The following is a 15,405-nucleotide window of genomic DNA, read 5'->3' on the forward strand; positions in this document are numbered from 1 at the left end:
TTTGTCTGAACTGTAACCGATATCAGGGAAAGTGATCAGATGGAGGCTCTGGAGTAATAGCACTTACTTTCTATTTTCTTGGTTACACCAGCACCTGAAAGCCCAACACTCAGCGTACCAACAACTGTCCTGCTGTCCCCACTTGACCACTACTGAAGAAGTGAAAGATACCAAGATAATATCATTTCTGCAGGGGAGTCTGGGCATCATGTGTCCCCTAATGTAGGTTCTACACATCACCTCTTTCTAATTATATTACTTTCAAGGTCACCTCAACTCAGAAAAAAAGGAGAAAATACATTTCCCTCTTGTCTGAACCAGCACATCATTGGAGGTATTTTAGCTGGTAGCAGACATTTGGGAGCTAACACCCCATACACAGGGATTCACCAACTGGATGACATAAAAAAACTCTAAAGGCATTTTCTTCCAATCTGTTCAAAGTATAGACTTGGCTGTGGGAGGGGGTCATGCCCTTTGCAGTCACATCACATAAAAAACAAGCTTGTAAAGAACTTTTATCATGTATATTTATACCAGAGATGACAGCTAGTGAGGTCTTTAGTCAACAGTGAAATGAAGAATGCCATGACTGGTGTTGTAGTAAACTGATACATATTATATTGTGCAAGGATAGTTACTGAATTTACTGTGCTATGTAGCATTTACAGTACAGCAATAGCCTGTTTCCAACAGTGTTCTCTTTGACATAGTGTTTACGAGTGTATCAAAATGGACAGACTGGTCATCTAATGACCTGATATACAAGATCATCTCGGTAAATGAGTAATCACAGCAACTGCAAGAAGTGAAAAAACAAATTCTCAAGTTAAGCTGCAGAGAAAGACTGGGAGTGGGCTCTGGCTTACATGCAGACATGAATATTGCAGAGGGAATGGAAGTCAAGAGTTACGGGATTCTTAAGTTGACAGATGAGTCGTTGAAAGGTGTGGGATAGGATGGCAGAATGAAGGAGTGGACTGACAGGTAGTGAAAGAAGAAATGAGAAAGGGGAGATGGATAATGGGGGTGCTCCATTATCATGGTGAAAAGTGAAATACTAGATAGTGCACAGGGTGTGAATGGAGACTATATGGACCAACGCTCGAAAATGCTAGTCTCAGACATCTAATGCTATATGGGAGCTAAAAGATAGCTTTCTGTCAATGCGTCTGTCACAAGCAATTAGAATCAAGTTCTAAAACACAAATGTTGTGGAATACCCTTTCTTTTGAGAACAATGCCTTTTGACATATTTTCCTGGATGAGTTAAGTTCAAAACCATGAATTAAATTAGTCTGAAGATTATTTATTTTAGCATCAAATTAAATATTTTATTGAAAAACAAGGATGTATTATTCAGAGAACATTACACAGCTTTAGTCTGTCATTTGTTGCATTGGTTTGTTGGCATAACCCAAAAGACATTAGGTAATAAATGCATACTAGTCAATATACTCCCAGTAACTCCACAAAGACAAATGATTTCCTTAAATAGGTTCCTAGGTTAGTACTAGGCTAACTGCCCTTGCAAGCATTGTAAGTCTAGCCAATTATCCCTTGTGAGACTCAAACCCTGCACCTTGTGTTTGTAAGGCAAACACCTTAACCATTAGGCCATCCTCCCAACACCTAGTTTCACAAGCTATAGTATAGGTTCATAGATTAGTAGTAGGCCAACTACCCTTGTGGGCCTTTTTAAGCCTAGCCAATTGCCTAACATGAAAATCAAACCCTGCACCTTCTGTCTGTAAGATAAACACCTTAACCATTATGCCAACCTCCCAACCCTCTGACTAATGAAAATAATGTACACAGTAAAGCTAATAGATGGGTAATATTGGATTGCTGGTTATGGATACCTAAACTGCAGGCTGACATAGATTACTTTAACAAAAGGTGGAGTTGTACTGTATTGTAAAAAAATGTAAAAAGTCAAGAAGGCTATTATTTAACCAAGAACATTAAAATCCTATCAGGAAAAGATTAGGAAAGGGGTCAAGGTAACCATATATGTTTACTATTATTTTAAAGTACAGTCTGGAGGAAGAAAACTGACAACAGTCCTGGAGATATTACATATCCTACTGGACATGGATAATAATAATAATATACAGCTTTCATACTACTTGGGATCATACAATCATAGTTTCATAGGAGGTGACTATGCTCGTAGCTCTAGAGCCTTTTAAGCCTAGTGATTCATACCCCAATCTTCCCAATATCAATGCCCATGGGCTAGAATGGCTTTGGTATGTGCCTGTGCCTTAAGGCATGTACAAACCGCCCCTGTCCATAAGAGCCACAGGAAACAAGCCAAGGATGAATTTGAAATCTCCTATCCAATAGTCCAAATTGATATTTTAGCAGACTTAGGGAAGAGCTCAGATTCACATGAATGGGGAGTCTCTTCCAGAGAAGAGGCAATCTCTGAGACACATACCTGTCCATCTAACATCTTTTGTTGATATCAAGAGGTTTAGATCTTTAGATTGGGTAATTCTAGCGCTGTTGGTTTTGCAAATGAGTAGGAGGTCCATCAGGGCTGGATCAGAGAATGGCTTGTAGGTTAAGCATACATCACCCCTCAGTAGTCTGTAGGTGACCGAGTACAGGGACAGGGCTTTGAGGTGGTCCTCATAGGACATATTATTTACACCCTGTATTCTTTTACTGAGGAACCTCTGTGGGCCCTCCAGCACTTGCAAATGCCTGGACAAGTATATGCCAAAGGGTGCACTGTACTTAAGTATTGGTGTAATGAGAGCTGAGTACAGTGGGACTACGATCTCCTTAGAGCTGGATTCCATGACCTTACTTATATATTGCTCCACATAGAAGGATTTTCTCACTACCATGGAAACATGGTGAGCAAAGTTCAGGCTACTGTCAACCTGAGTTCCCAAGTCCCTTACCAAGCAGCCTACTTTTAGGGGAGTGTTATCAGTGTCTTAATTTGTATGGGCGGTTGTCTTTCCAAAGGGTATAACTATGCATTTTTTGCATTACGTTTTAGGCCATGATTCTGGCACCAGTTATTTCTCTGTGTCAGACTTCCTGGAGGATATCTACATTTTTAGGGATTCTGTGATTGTACCAAGCTTGCAGCCATCAGCAAATGTGGTCAGCCAAAGGCCCTCAACATTTGTCTTGACTTCAGAGAAGTATATTCTGAACAGGAGAGGTACCAATATAGAGCCCTGTGGGACACCATTAGTAACAGGCATATTGGTGGAGGTGGATTCCCCCATCCTAATTTCATGTGTCCTATCTGTGAGCCATTTGGCTGTCCATCAGGTGACCTAGAGACTTATGCCTAAATCTATGAATATGTCTATAAGACCTGAGTAAGGTATTGTGTCAAATACCTTTGCCATGTCAACATAGGCATTATGTACCATTTTGTGCTCACCCATGGCTCTAGTGACCCTTCAAAGAAGTCCTCCAAGTTAATAGTGGATCTAGTAGATCTGACAGGCCACATGTCATGCTTTTTAGGAGGCATCCTGGGATATTATCTGGATCAACTGATGCAATGCTTATAGTTCTAGTGAGTGCAGTGAGGACATGTTCTTTAGAGATAGTTGGGGAGAAATGGTAGAGGGTATTTCTGGGGGGGGGGGGTCTGGGGGTGATAACAGAGTAAAACTGGAGCTAAATCTCTTGGCCAGCAAAATGGCTATCTCTTCTGGCTCAGTAGAGGAAGTTCTGTTTATGATCAGTTTACTTGCTTGTTTTAAGTTTCTGTAAACATTTCAGGTACGCCATCGTCTTCTCTGAATTTGGTGGGACTTGGAATTTAGCTATGCTTTCACTTAATAGGAGGTACTTATCACTGGAAAAGTTTTTAATGGTTCTGAGGTTTGCTGGAAGTACAGCCTTTATGTTTATTTGAAGGATTATCACCTTGTTATCTGATCTGACTAGTGAGGACATTGCATGGGTGGTGGGGGGCTGCAATGTTCTGTCATATTTGTAAGCACCAGATCCAGGATACTTGCACCCCTAGTAGGTGTGTGATTAGCTCTTCCATGAGTGTTCGCACTGACTAAATCCAGGAATCTTTCAGCCTGCATGTTAGTGATTGTGTATGTATCCTAGTTTATGGTGGGATAGTTGAAATCACCAATGAATTATAGTGTTGAGCTGAACTATGAATGACTCTAGTATAAACATATATGTGGTATGTTATCCTGGGACATAGACAGGGACCTATAAATAGCAAGGATTTGGTACTGAACTTTACTTAAGGTTAGTTCGACATGGACTAGTTCAGTGTCATATTGTTTGACTAATCTTGAGGTGTGCTTACTTTTTATGTAGATTGATACACCTCCTGCCTCTTCATGTGTGGTAGCTGGTCGAAATGTGTGGAAGGCATTATAGCTCTGTACTGCTGCATTGCCTTCCATAGTTTTAAACCATGTCTGCACAGATGTAAACACTCTCCAGGGTGAGGAGTGTTTCGTGGGAAAGGTGTTTCTTGTTGAAATTCCTAGCAGTGAGCAGTAACACCTTTAGTTTATCTTGTGTAAAATTTACTGTTAAATTTTCTGATATTAAAAACCATATCCAAAAATATTTGGAAGAGGGGAAACATTTCATTTAGCATATCCCATGCCTGTTACAATGGCATGGTCACTGAATTTCCATAGTGTTTTGCAGGACAGCTATTTGTTTAATGCAACTAGAAGTAGGGATATGTGCAGCAAAACATCACCCCGCACTTTAGCCAGCATAAATCTGTAAACTGCATACATCAGACAGTGTGAGATATGATGACAGAATACATATGTTGCTGCTTCCAGATCTGTAATTACAGTATACTATATTATGACATGACATAGTAGCCCATTCAAAAACTCCGTAAACTCTATTTTTTTTTCAAATTTTTTTATCTTTCTTTTTGTCCACTACCTAGAGAACCTGTTGTGTCTTCTCATTGATTGTATATGTTGCTACTGCTGTTTTCTTTTTCCTGACTTGCTGATTACTCACTGACTCTATGATGACCTAACTACTTGCTCAGGTCAGCCACAAATAACTTTCTGGACATGTTCTGCCATATAAGTTAACTATGCAAATATGACTTACTGGTTAAAATTAAATTCAAGATCAAGCCTTATGTAGATGATCAAAAACAGGATTACTATGTGACTGAAGCTTAAACAAATGCCAATAAATATCTAGCAAATAGCATTGACTTCCAAAATTCACTGTTGTATCTAACATATTATTGCAGGGAGTGAAAGTTTTATACCCTTTAACCCCTGACATAGACGGTTTTGTCTCTCACACCACTGTTACTTACATAAATATACTAACTCTGAGCCTGCTTTACCTTGCACTAGGTAATACTCTTAAACAATGCAGTCTTGGACCAGGCTTTTATTTTCCTTTGTTTGTATTTATATTTCCATAATTTCAAGGACTGCAGTTGCGGACCTTATAATTTCAATGAGTACCCTACTGTTTCTTATCATTTTTACAGAAGAATCTTATCACTACTATGACCTGCTATGTTAATTGCTCACTATTTGATTGCCAGTCATGTATGCCTTACTCTAGAACTATATTTACTGCAACATTTCTGATGTGCACTGCAAAGTTAGCAGATTCCCTGAAGCATCACAATATCTAGCTATGAATCCCTGAGAAAAAGAATAACTACAACGCAGACTTGTTACACTTTGAAGTATATAAAATTAAAATTTTCACCTGTATCCCTTTTGAAAGGAGATGCATTTGGAGTCATGTTGACAGGGATTCAAATCATCAACACAGTGGTCTATCACCTCTTCACACAACTCTCCTATAAGAAAATAAAAATCATGCATTATAATGTACACAGACAAACATAAAGATAAGTAATATTAAGATATCAGCAATCACATTCTTATATACTGATCCAAGGTGATTCTTGCCCACATTAATTTCTTATTAACTCTGTATGGATAATGATTTCCCTTTACATCAAGCAATGCTTTAGTCACAAGTTACTGTCCTAAGTGAATTAGATTGCCTTGCTGTCCTGAGTTTATGTTAACTTTAGAAATTCAGATTCAAGAGGTGCTTCTCTACTGACTGCAGATTTGAAATGAGACGAGCTAAGCACATTGCAAAAATGTAAAACAGTATTCTTCAATGTCTGCTCAAGATATTTTCAGACATTTAAAGATGCCTGGAGATATACAGATACAGAGGGGCAAAAGGAGGATAGACAGGAAGAGAAAATCCTTGCATGGCCTAAGGATTTGCAAATCAGAGTCCTGAGACTGTAATGTTAACAGAACATGCATATTTTATTAGAATAGTGAACCTCCCTAATAAAACATGCCAGTACAGATGAGGGAAGAATTAGTAAGAAATTAAGTCTTATCAAGAAAGATATTAGTATAATGTATGTTGGAAGGTAAGGAATAGTAGGAACTCCTGGATTTCATTAAGCCATGACTGCTGGGTTATCTGTTGCATTTCAGGGTGAAAAAATCAGCAAACCATTTAGAAATTATACAAAAATAGATAAGTAAGAAACTAAGTAAACAAGTAAATGCAGACACTCTGTGCACTCACTAGTCATGTCTAAAATGTAATGTTGGTAACTGTGATGATGGAGGTATTGCCAGCTATGCCAGGAGAAATAGGGTGGTGGATGTATAACATATGCCAGCATAGCTTGCTGGAATTTTGTAAAGAATTATATGTCATTTGTATATCAAAGTGACTTGTAAAGGTGCTTGTGTTGAAAATGTATTTGCACAGCTGCTTGTGTTAAAAATGTTACCAACAGTGGCTCCTGCTTAACAGAAAAGAAAGACACTGGCATGTCACACTGTATTATAACTGCTGAAATGAATGTATTGTAACAGAGGATACTGGAAGAGAAGAGGTTAAACTCAGTCCAGCTAACTTTGAAAAATAGTCTGAAATTAAATTACCTAGTTTAGGCCATAAAGATTGTATCTTACAGTTCTGACTGCAGCCAGAGACAAAATTTCTGTGAAAACCAGGACTAGGAATCCTACTATGTTTTCCTTGGGGATGAACTAATTGCTACCCTAGAAGGGTGCAAGTTCTTGAAATGGTTTTATAGCTTCCAGATTCTATGACACATCTGAGCAAAGCGCCATACGTGTGTCTTGTGGCATATATGTGCAAGAATCTGTCTCAGTTTCTAGTAAAAGAGGTAGTGTTGTAACTGGAAGTCAGATGACCAGATGTATGTGATGTCATTCTGTAATCCAGCACTGAAATGATGTTTTAATACTAGATGAGAAAGAAGTCTCAGGGCAGTCTGCTTTTGAAACCTGACAAAGAAGGGTCACTCAACCACTTCATCTTGCCTTGCTCTAGTAACTGAACTAGGGGACATTAACTTTTTAGATCAGTCAGGAAAATATAGTGAGATTAGTTAAGCATTGTTTTTCTGTATCTGTGTGAACCTTTCCATCTGTGATATTTGTAATATATCCTGTGAATGAAACTCTGGTGTTTATTATAAATAGATATTAATACTTTCATGTTCTCTTACTTTGACTTTTCCATCATGAGGTAGTGACCCTTCCATCCACAGTGAAAGGATATGTTCAGCAGGAAATGTACAAAAAACAGTTCAGAGCATTATAATCAATAAGTAACTTTTAGTGCCCCACAACACTTTTCTGTCCACTCATTGTTTAACAGTGGCTCATAATCACATCCACCATACTTACCATACTCTAACCACAAAATGTAAACTCAAACACATATGCAAGTTGTGGTATAAACTTTATAACAAAAATGGAAACTATCCTTAACATAGCCTTCAGAAGCCAATGTCCCTTAACTGTTCACCCCTTTATTCAGAAATAAACTGTAGCAAAATATATACCTTTGAGATTTTATTTAATAAAAGTAAATGTCAGGAAGTTAAGACGTTCAGCAACCACTTCAAAATCATACATTCTTCTGACCACAGTGAACAAAGGTTTGCTGTTGGTACAGTCATGTAATATTTTATGGCAATATTCAGACTGCTTAATAGGGGAATAAAAGGCATGAAAAGTTATTTCACTGTAAGTGAAAGCAGTCTTATTCTTCTCTAACCTGTTACTTAAAACAGTTTTTGAAAGAACAAATTTGATGGAGGTCACCCTGGCTTCAATAGCTGTTGTTGTTTACACAAATATTAATATTTACTGTATTCATTTTATATTCCATGCAAAATATTTTTCTGTACATGCTGTATGCAACAGATCTTTTATATGTTATTTATACACCATTTATGATTTCAAGAGAAAGTGTTTGAAGCTGTACTGGAGTCTTGTTTATACTGACTGATGTTTAGTAATAAGATGAGTAGCACAGGGCCAAAGTGATGCATGTCAACATTAAACGCATGTTAAGGACTATTCTTTGAAGGAAACTGCAGAGCACTGTAAAAAAAAACTTGCATTACAAATGTGGAAAAAAAAATAAAATAAAACTTATTTCTTACTCATCACACCAGAGGTCAATTTCTTGTTGGTCAGATCCGACCACAAGCTAATCACCCTAGACATCCACATCCCACCCCCACCCACCATTAGGAAAACCACCATAAAAAATTTCTTCAAAGCCAACTTCACGCTTCTTAAGACAGAAGTGGCAAACTTCACGACACTCATGGGGATGGACAATAGAGGTACGACAGCTGAATCCTACACAAATGCACTTTATAGGCGCTTACACGAGTGCATGGATTGTGCTATCCCTAACAGAACCAAGATGCTATCCTCCAAAAAAAGGAAGCCAATCTGGTGGTCCCCTGCCATAAACAAACTCTACAACAGAAGAAAGAAACTGTTGCAAAAAAGAGTAAAATCCCATGACTGGAGGAACTTTCTGGTCAGCCTGAGTAAGAAGCTGAGATTCTTCATAAAATCCTCCAAAGCTAGTTATAAAAACAAAATCACCACTGTTTCTAAAGACAACCACAAAGCATTCTATAGCTATGTCAAGAATCTCAATGGCAACACTCAGATCTGCTCTGAGTTATAGCACAATGGCAATAGATATACAGAACCAACTGATACTGCCAACATGCTGGCAAATAGGTTCACTGCTAACTTTTCCCCCCTCTCACCCCCTAAAGGGCCCATCTCTATACTGGAAGAATGCAAAGTTCCTGTATTCACGGCTGCACAGGTAAAAAACACATTCTCCAAAGCCAAGAACACAACACCCATGGGACCTGACAATATCCCAGGCTGTGTGAACTGGCACACCACCTATGTACCATGTTCAGTCATAGCCACACCTCAGGCTTTGTGCCCACTGAATGGCGCACAGTGATGGTTATTCCACTCCACAAAGGGAGATCCACCATGGACCCCGGGAACTACCGCCCCATTAGCCTGATGAGCCTGGTCTGCAAGGCCATGGAATGTATCATCATGGAACTTACAAACAAAGACATTGGTAATCTCCAAACTCTGGACCCCACCCAGTTCGGGTTTGTAAAAGGCAGATCATGTCCCCTAATCCTTATAGACTTCTTTGAAACAGTCACCAAAGCTGTAGATTAGGGTAAGGTGGTTCACACAGCCTATCTCTATCTTGCCAAGGCTTTCAACACCATCCCCAACTCTGGAATTATAGATAAACTCACTAAAATAGGCATAAATCCCTATGTCACAAGATGGGTTGTCAACTGGCTCACTGACAGAACCCACACTGTGAACGTAGCAGACTCCAAATCCAACTTCAGAATATTGACAAGAGGAGTACCACAAGGTTCAGTCCTGGGTCCTCTCCTGTTTGGTATCTCTACTCATCACTCATTAGACCCATTATAGAGTACAACGCCACTTTTGGTATGTACCTCACAAGACATCTACAACAACTGGAAAGGCCGCAGAAATATCTCACAAAGAGGATTACCGGCATCAACCAGATGCCCTATGCAGACCGTCTCAAAAAACTCCAGCTTTACTCCGTTGCATACTGCCTACTCAGAAATGATCTCTGCCTAACATACAAAACTATGTCAAACCCAGAACTGTTGGACATGCTCCACTTAAAGGAATCACAATCCCTCCGAGCTACATGCGCTTGGGACATAAACCTTGTCACCACAATAAACAGGACATGCTGGAGGGAAAGGTTCCTGTCCCAGAGACTTCCCATACTCTGGAACAAACTACCTATCTATATCAAACAAAGCTCCTTATTAGCACTCTTCAAGAGAAATCTTGATGATTGGATGGAAAATAGGAAATTCACCCCGGGGATCACTTCTGTGGCTCTGCTCGACAGGGGCACAGGTAAGTAATTTCCTTGGGTGGCGAAAACCCGGGTACCTTTTTGGCTAGGCTTATATAGGCCCTAGGGCCAATAGCCTAGTACCTACCTATGAACCTATTAATAAATGTGTCTGCCTTTCATGGATTTTGGGCTACATACCAAATTAGATACCATAAGGTTAGGTTAACATTTATTTAAGAATCAGATTTTGCATTCTCTAGAAGTGATAAATACTGACTTTTTTTATTTTTTATAAAGAATAAGCCAGCAGAATTACAAACATCACATAGAAATAACACTATACATTTAGAGCATGGGTTATATTATGACCTTGTAAGTAAACATTAACATAAACCACAGCTTACCCATTTATTTCTGCTTTAATAACTCTCTTATCTTGCACAATTGCTTATGAAGTAAACCCGCTGATTGAGTAGGCATTTGAGGTCACAGATGGCTATAACTTATTACAAATTCAGCAGCTACATATTCTTTTAACCAACAGATAAGTTTGTAGAACCATTTTTGGTAGGACTTATAAACTTAGATGAAGTGCTAAGATATGGAAAATGAGTAGACGGATTCTGGCCAAGAGTAGCACAATGCAAGATGACCATGGCTATGCTGAACTGGCTATACAATGGAATGCCAGTGAGGGTGCAGTTTTTAAAAAGAATCATGCAATGGAATTCTGGCGAGAATGCAGTTCTTAAAAGGAATTATCCAGTGGAATGCGAGTGAGGGTGCAGTTCTTAAAAAGACTCATCCAGTAGAATTCTACTGATGGTAATTCCAGTGATGGTGCAGTTCTCAAAAGGAATCTTTGAATGGAATGTCAGTGGGGGTGCAGTTCTTAAAAAGATTTATCAAGTGGAATGCCAGTGAAGGCTTAGTTCTTAAAAATGTGCTTAGCTTGTCTCATTTGAAATCTACAGACATACTATACTTCATTACTTCCAGTTAAATAGAAGACAAGGAGTAACAGGACAGAGGATCTCCTGCAGTATGTGGGTTGTGAGAAAGGCAGATGTAGTCTACTCTGATGAGGACTTGGTGGATGAGGAGTTAAGGTTCATAGCTAAGATGGGAGAGAACGTAGTGGTGGGGATTGATCTGATCCCTAAATCTATCTTTAAGCTCAGTGGTCAACAGCACTTTTCTTTTCTGATCAGATTTAACTTACCCTGCCAATTAGAGTTTAAGCAGTATTTTAAAAAATACTTAATTTCATACCAGCTCTGCAGTTATATCTCCTTGAACCTGTTTTGCATTTTCATTTACCTGTCTCTAAGGCCAGCATCACTATTTCAAAAGCCCCTCTTTATCTAACCATGAAAATTGCAGAATAGTTCTATACTAACCTTCTTAACAAGCTGCAACACATGATCTCTCTGTAGTTTTGGGACAGCTGTACAATGTAGTTTGTTTTCCCTATGTTACATTGCTTACGTTGTCCTCGGTCTATGTTCTGCAACATACATTCTCTTAACCTACTACCCTATAATATCTGTCCTTACTTTCTTTACTGTTAATTCATATTCCTTGTCAGATTGTGAGACAAAAATTGTTATTATTGCGTGGTTGTGTATTTTACTTTGTTTGACTAATTTTTTTAGTAAAATTTGCATTATGCATGCATCTGCATTACTTGTTTGGATGTTTATAAAAACTCGTTGACACACTGTGCAGGCTTTTTTTTTTCAAAATATCCTGCAAGCTTCTCTTGAAAATGAAATACTCTAATCCATGATATTATGGAATTCTAAAACTCAAATGAAGAATTATTTTAATTCTGGAAATAATTTTCTCTTGATTAAACCGTGCTTATGTTCAACTTAACCATTCTCAGGTAATGTCAAAGCTTAACACAGGTGACAGCGCTAACATATGTGCCTAGAACTTCTGCAGAGACATCAGCAATGACAATGACAGAGTGGGGATCTGGTAGACACTGCTCTGATTATATTAGCATTTATAAGTGACACTTTGTTTACAGCAAATGACTGTGTGCTGCAACACACTGATTCTATTAAGTGCCATAATTAGACAGAGCTGTTACCAACACCTGAACTGTTTGACATCAGCAGGTGTTTGAGACATCTTTTCTCCATAATGCCTCAGGTTTAAGTATGCTTTACCTAACCTGTTTTTAAATAGGCACAGACTTCAAGGAAAATATTAGGACATAAAGCAGTTTTACTTATTTTTTTGTTAAATAATGTTTTTAGAATAGACCAGTTATGAGGTTATGGAAGAGCAGCTAAATGGGATAGAGTTTTATTGGCTTGTAGATTTGACACAGATGATTATGAATATTCCAGAGATGGAATTATAGTATGATTTACTCCTGCTGGAACAGTCCCCTGTACTTATGCTAATTATGCATGATTTACTACCATCATGCAATAGTCTTCATCCCTTCAGTCATTCCTTAATACCTGTTTTATCTTTTTAGGGTCATAGGTTAGTCAAAGCCTATCCCAGTGTTCATTGTTTGTAAGGCACAGAACTAATCCTAGATAGAATGACAGTCCATCACAATGTAATACCATCATATTTTTTCAATTTAAAAATCGTTTACTGGTTTTGGAAAGAAATTACTTGAGAAAAGATACATTTGTTTCACATTAGTCTGTTACCACTAGTGATAAATGGGTGAAATTAGCAGTACCTGACTACAAATGAATTAACATAAGAATACCCCCCACCAGTTCAGGATAGACTCTGGTAAAAGATGAGTGACATAATTGTATATAATCAGCCCATTTCTGTATCTGCTTTAATAAAATGAAACATCTGAGCTCCTATTTTAAAATTTGTCTGTAAAAACAGTTACCATATTTCTGCTAACAAACTTCATTGGAAATGTGGATGCAGTCGTTATCTCACTTACCTATTGCAGTCTGAATGAGAAGGGGCTAATACTAAGGCCTTTGCAGCCAGGATATTTTGTAGGCACCTTAATGTTTATGGACATCAGGCTTGACTTTAAGCTCTGTGTTTCTAAAGTATACCCAAACAATACACTTAAGCTGTACTGTCGAGTTAAAAAAAAAGGATGAAACATAGCATTCTTACAACTAGTGGAATTTGGCTTTATCGGCCAGAATGCACCCATGAAGAGGTAAAAAGGTAGAAATAAATCATTATGGGCATTCAGAACCATCCTGCTGATACACTATGTCACTAAGGGGTCATTTGCATATATCCCATGGGCCTTCACTCATGAGGTTTAAGGTTTTGCATAGTGAAGACTCTAGCTTGGCTGGATTTTCCTTGCAGTTTTTACTGACTAGTTTGTCTATGTGATATTTTTATCCTTTAGTTTAGATATATAGCAAGTAGTAAATACAGTATTCTGTTACATGTTGAAGATTTTCTCAAAACAGTACTGCACGCATAAATTTTACAGAATTACAAAACACAGAGAATGCAATATCTGTTAAAATGAATTGCAAAGCTGCTATCGGTCAGTGAGTGACTGAACTGCATTTGCATGAAACAAGAACCTCTCAGAGTAAGCTACTGGTCCGCATTTCCTTAGTTGTCTCTCAAATTATGCTTTAGTGACTGAGTTATATGTCACTCTTCAAGTGAAACACTGCAAACGGCAATACATGCTGACCTCATGTACATTTAATAACAGCATGCAAAATAGGAGAGATCATTGTTCAGCATCAGCAATTGTTAGTGAATGTTGCAGCAAACACTGCAGATTTAAACTTAACTAAATCAACCAGCAGGGGGTGCTGCTCACACATCAAGTACTGGTCAGATGTGTGTGTGTGTGTGTGTGTGTGTGTGTGTGTGTGTGTGTGTGTGTACGTATATGTATAAGAAACTATCAAACAAGGTAAATACAGACTGCATAAAACAATAAAAACCTCAATCAGAAGAAATCAGACTGCAGACTAAAAATTAAGCGCTTTCATTGATTTGCTATTTTAAAACACAAACATCATCAGAAACTTCTTTAAATGTACACTCTAGACAGTGCAAACATATAAAAGTATAAAACTACAGTAACAGCTCTAATTTCCAAAAAATAGAAATAGAAATAGAACCCTGCCCACTAGGTGGGTGTTATTAATTATCTTAAGGACCTTAATAAACATTTAATATTTAAAGTTATTTATATTTATATTTTTGTTTAGAACTGTTACTGTAGTTTTACACTTTTACATATTTACATTGTCTAGAGTGTACATTTAAATGAAGTTTGTGATGAAGTTTGTATTTTAAAATAGTAAACAAATGAAAGCACTTAATTTTTAATCTACAGGCTGATTTCTTCTGATCGAGGTTTTTATTGTTTATATATATATATATATATATATATATATAAATATATATATATATATATACACACACACACACACACACACACACACACACACACACACACACACACACACACACACCCACCCATTGGTGTGAAACAGGTTAAAAACCTTGGAGAAAGTGCTGTAATCTAATATTAAGCATGAAAAATTTGATTGAATGGCCATTTACTATCATGACCTTGCATATCACTACTGAAGTGTTTAGCATTTAAAATACATTTTTTGGAAAAAATGAAGTAATGGTGAACAAAATGTTATATTCATGTCATTACAATGACTGCACTAAAAATCAAGCTTTTAAATTTTACAAAAATAATTTTGACAATACTAAACAGAAAAAAACAAAACAGTAAGCATTTCTGCAGGAAAGGAAAAGCTCTCCCTGCACCTCTCACAACTCTGCATCTGCTAACTTTGAATTCATTTAACATCAGCATTAATTCCCTTATAACAGTTTTTATTTATTTATTTTAACTGTGTTGATGTGACTTGAGCACTGATCATACTGAAACTATTTCAGTCTCGGACGAGAATGTTCACTGACACAAACTGCCACCAAAATCTGACTATAATGCATTCAATGAGTTTTATGCGACAAAACACTATAGAATAGCACTATCAATTAAATAAAATACTCCTAGAAAAATATACTGATTGTTCAGAAATGTAGCAGCTATCATAACAGGTACATCAATTGTAATTAGAGAATGGTCTTACTGTACATCAGTACCCTGACTGAAGAACGAGCGTTCTCCAGCAGGGTATTAATGTACAAGTAATGCCCAGTGAAAAACGAGTC

General features: G+C 37.6%; 1 protein-coding gene across 2 annotated transcripts in view; it reads right to left on the reverse strand.

The window, feature by feature from the left end:
- The window catches only part of LOC122800048 (slit homolog 3 protein-like), a 2,083,326-nt gene that overhangs the window by 81,160 nt on the left and 1,986,761 nt on the right, over positions 1 to 15,405 (reverse strand). For both annotated transcript variants that reach the window (XM_044069531.1, XM_044069532.1), the window contains one exon: positions 5,719 to 5,812. In XM_044069531.1, coding sequence (XP_043925466.1) covers positions 5,719 to 5,812 — 94 coding nt within the window. The remainder of the gene's footprint in view (positions 1 to 5,718; positions 5,813 to 15,405) is intronic.

This window comes from Protopterus annectens, chromosome 4.part0, assembly GCF_019279795.1.
Source record: "Protopterus annectens isolate FY-2018-M chromosome 4.part0, PAN1.0, whole genome shotgun sequence".
Classification (NCBI taxonomy): domain Eukaryota; kingdom Metazoa; phylum Chordata; order Ceratodontiformes; family Protopteridae; genus Protopterus; species Protopterus annectens.